Here is a 3,663-nt window from a genome sequence, read left to right on the forward strand (position 1 = left end):
TCGTGGCTTGGCCTGATGTCTCACTGGGGGCGGCGGAACGCGAAGGATGAGCTGATGGCGGGCTTCGTTGTTTCCGGCTACTACACCGCGATCACGATGGCACTGTTCACCGACCTCGGCTACTACAAGGCAAACTTCGAGATGGCGGAGCCGATGAGCTGGGGCAGCGGAGCCGGCTGCGCGCTGCTGACCGACAAGTGCGTGACGGACGGTGCCACGCTGTACCCTGATATGTTCTGCACCGACTCGAGCGACGCCACTCTGCGGTGCACGTCTGATCGCCAGTCGCTGGGGACCTGCGCAATTTACCAGGACGATAACATCCCACCGGAGTTCCAGTACTTCGCCACCAAGCAGGGCTCCAGGCGAGGGGCCATGATGGAGTACTGCCCCTTCATTGCGCCAATGAATGGCACAGGGTGCATGGATGGCGACGAGGCCATCATGCCTGGGAGCGTTGTTGGCCCGTCCTCGCGCTGCTTGACTGGGGAGAACCTTCGGATGGGCAGTACGGTTGTTGGTGACGTGTGCGTGCAGTTGAGGTGTGGTGAGGGCACGCTAAGTGTGCGGTACAGGGGCAGCGAGGAGTGGCATCCCTGTGCACCGGGACAGACGCTGACGCCCCCGGCGCCATTCACGGCGGGCAGCATAAGATGCCCCTTGTTCAGCGACGTCTGCCTCACCATGTTGAAGCACAGTGATGCGAGCAGCACCGACGTGGAAAGCCACCCGAAACACCTTGCGATGATCAGAAATAACGATGGCAGCGCTCTGGCGGTCACTTCTGCGCCGCCTCTTCTCCTCCTCTTCATTGTGATCGGCACGGTGATTGTCGCACCCTGACCCGTACCTGTTGCCGACACCGCACCTCCCCTGCTCCATTGGGCCTCTCTTGGAATCCTTTTGCTATAGGAGCCCAGACATTTTCCTTCTTTTTTTTTTTCTATTGTTTCTTTTTTTATTGTTTCTTTTTTTTTTGTTTCTTTTTTTTTGTTTTGTTTCTTTTTTTTTTTTTTTTTTGCTTTGTTTCTTTTTTCTTTTTTGTTTTCTTTTTTTCCTTTTTTTTTTTCATGTTTTTTATTGCTTTGTTTTCTGCCGCGGTGAGCCAAAGTCTTTTCGCCCTCTCCCGGCTACAAGAGTGCCTGTGACTTCTCATTGGCCTCACCGCCCGGCGGAGGACATTATGTAAGGTGTGTGTAGGACGTTTGCTTTGGAAATGACCGGTGCTGAAGTCATGCATCCCCTCTGGCTGTGGTGCATCTGTGTGTTCAGAGGCGTGTTGGCGGAGCGACAGCGCAGGGAACTGACTTCTTCCCCATTTCCCAATATTTTTCTTTTATTATTATTATTATTATTATTACTATTATTATTATTATTATTATTATTATTATTATTATTATTATTATTATTATTATTATTATTATTATTATTATTTTTGCACTGCGACATCCCGTGAAAACGCGCCGAGGGTTTTGAAAGAAGTTTTTTTTTTTCGGTGATGGCGGAGGCACCTGATAATAGGTTTTTCTTTTTTTCTCTTTTGTGGACGGGCACCGAATGAATGTGCGGGTGTTTTACTTCCTTCTTGTTGGGCTCACTGGGGATGTGTCAGCGCTCTGGGGCGGTAGCTGTGTTGTGTTTTTGGAGTGGAGGCGGGTCTTGCCCGATTGCCTGTTTCTTCTTTTTGTTGCCTCTCTTGTTGCTTAGGATGTTTTACTCGGCTGCCCTCTCGCGGGATGGACCGGCCGTTCGTTTTTTCTTGCCCCACTGCCACCACCACCTCTGCGGTGTGAGTGCCGCCTCCGATGCTGACGGCCAGCGAAAACACAGGCGCCGTGCTTGCAACGAACACCTCGCCTGCACCTGTGCTGCCCCAGATCCCACGGCCATTGCGCAGAGGGGAAGGAGTGCTGAGAGTGCGTGAGTGGAGCGTGCTCCGTGGGTGAGGCGGCGGCCGCATATCATCATTTCTGTGCCGTGACTGTCTCAATCGGGCCCGCAAGAGCAGCACCGACGGCGTGAAACGCACAGGGCGGCTGACAACTTCATGATGCGATCAATCGAGGCATTTGTATGACCGTGACGATGAATTACATCTCCGTGCACCCAGCTACCCACAACAGGCACGGGACTGGCTCGCTCCTTCCCTCCACAGCCCTCTCCGCCGCCTTCTCCCTCTCTGTCTTTCTGTGCCACGGTGCACCACCTCGCCTCCTCTGTCGTGCCGGAGTGTGCTTCCCCGGGCTGTGGCTGGCCACTGTTTGCCCCCTTGTTTCCTATGGGGGTCTGCCGTGCATGTGATGCGTCCCGATCGTCTTTATCCTAACAAAGCGTCTGACTCCTTTGTGTGAGGTGCACTCTGTACCCGTCTCTGATGGCATTGCCACCCCCATTTTTTACCATCGCGCAGCCTCCGGAGGGGAGTCTTGCCGAGTTGCGGAGGGCGACACACTCCTGCTGGCGGAGGCGGACCACACGCCACTGCGACCGAAAGCCATTGATATCCCGCGGCATTTGGACGGGTGTGTGCCAACAGCTGGGCGCAAAATGATTGTGTGGTACACAACTGTGGAGTGCAAAGAGGACCGCGACGGATTTGCGTCATGCTCGACTGCTGCTTTTGCCCTGCGCGCGCCTGTTTGTGTAGATGCCATTTTATTTCTCTTGTGTGTTTGTTCTATTCTCGTCTTGTGCGCACTTTCGCTGTGCATGCAGGAATAGTTTTGAACGCTAGAAACAAGCTACTCACAATGCTTCGCCAGCTTTGCTGCGCGCTGCTCCTGTTGCTGTGCACCGGTGGCGGCCTCGTCATTGCGGTGCCGCACCATTGCGTGTTTGATCGCCTGCCACGGAACGTTGGCGAAGTGACGGGCGGGGAGGAGCCGGCCAGTACTGTCACTGTGTCCGTGGGCAGTGACTGGGCGCCCCTCCGAATCAAGGTGTTTGCGGATGACCTGGAGGGGTTGGGGGGATTCTGCACCAGGGCCGGGGAGCATATAAACATGTTTTTTGGCAAGGAGATGGTCTGCCAGGAGGAGGACATTCTGACGGAGGAGAAGGTGGACATTCTCGAGAACGTGATTCTTTCCGAGGCGGCGAAGATGCACGGCGAGCGTCTGCTGGTGCGGCCGCTGGATGGCCCGCTGGTCGTGCCGAGGTTCCGTGAGGGCAGTGTTTGCGGGAAGTTTCCTGTGCCGGAGGAGCACCACACGGATGGGGTGCCCGATGCGGACATGGTGCTGTACGCGACTGCTGTTCCGACGTTCAAGCCGACCTTTGCGTGGGCGATGCCGTGCGCGACGTTGGGCCCGCGAGGGCGTCCTGTTGTTGGCGTCATCAACTACAACCCGCGCCACATCGAGAACACGTCGCAGCACATCCGCGTGGCTGTGCACGAGATGGCGCACGCCCTCGGCTTCATTGTGGCGGACATGGAGGAGCAGGCGCTGGTGAAGCGGGAGGAGGGTGTGCGTGGGAGGAGCAGTGTCCACGTTGTGAATTCCCGGAATACGCTGGAGCAGGCAAGGCACCACTACGGCTGCGAGTCAGCGCCGGGCATGGAGCTGGAGTTTGCGCCGCCAACGCGGAATCCGGCGGCGCCAGGAGGGAAAGCAACACCACCACCACCGGCACCAGCAGCACCAGCGAAAGATCACCGAAGCC

The 3,663-nt window shown here is 56.0% G+C and overlaps 2 protein-coding genes and 3 non-coding genes across 5 annotated transcripts, besides 3 other annotated features; all 5 read left to right on the top strand.

Annotated features, from left to right (window-relative positions):
- Window positions 1-843, top strand: Tc00.1047053511703.10 (surface protease GP63, putative; the record flags this gene model as incomplete). The annotated part of the gene is made up of 1 exon (XM_797994.1): window positions 1-843. A coding segment is annotated over one exon (843 nt), but the record flags the coding sequence as incomplete, so codon positions are not given.
- Window positions 1-3,663: a sequence feature (areas not merged during assembly with more than two copies in the genome that could not be assigned to a particular haplotype).
- Window positions 924-1,079: a sequence feature (T-rich).
- Window positions 1,337-1,434: a microsatellite.
- On the top strand, window positions 1,812-1,881 carry Tc00.1047053511703.20. Its single transcript, XR_008255768.1, has one exon. It is a non-coding gene; the product is annotated as an H/ACA snoRNA, TC6C1H1 (small nucleolar RNA).
- Window positions 1,931-2,007, top strand: Tc00.1047053511703.30. Its single transcript, XR_008255769.1, has one exon. It is a non-coding gene; the product is annotated as an H/ACA snoRNA, TC6C1H2 (small nucleolar RNA).
- Window positions 2,048-2,134, top strand: Tc00.1047053511703.40. The gene has a single exon (XR_008255770.1). It is a non-coding gene; the product is annotated as a C/D small nucleolar RNA (snoRNA), TB6C1C3 (small nucleolar RNA).
- Window positions 2,751-3,663, top strand: Tc00.1047053511703.19 (surface protease GP63, putative; the record flags this gene model as incomplete). Its single annotated transcript, XM_797995.1, has 1 exon — window positions 2,751-3,663. A coding segment is annotated over one exon (913 nt), but the record flags the coding sequence as incomplete, so codon positions are not given.

The sequence above is a fragment of the Trypanosoma cruzi genome, genomic scaffold (assembly GCF_000209065.1).
Source record: "Trypanosoma cruzi strain CL Brener 1047053517157 genomic scaffold, whole genome shotgun sequence".
Taxonomy (NCBI): Eukaryota; Euglenozoa; class Kinetoplastea; order Trypanosomatida; family Trypanosomatidae; genus Trypanosoma; species Trypanosoma cruzi.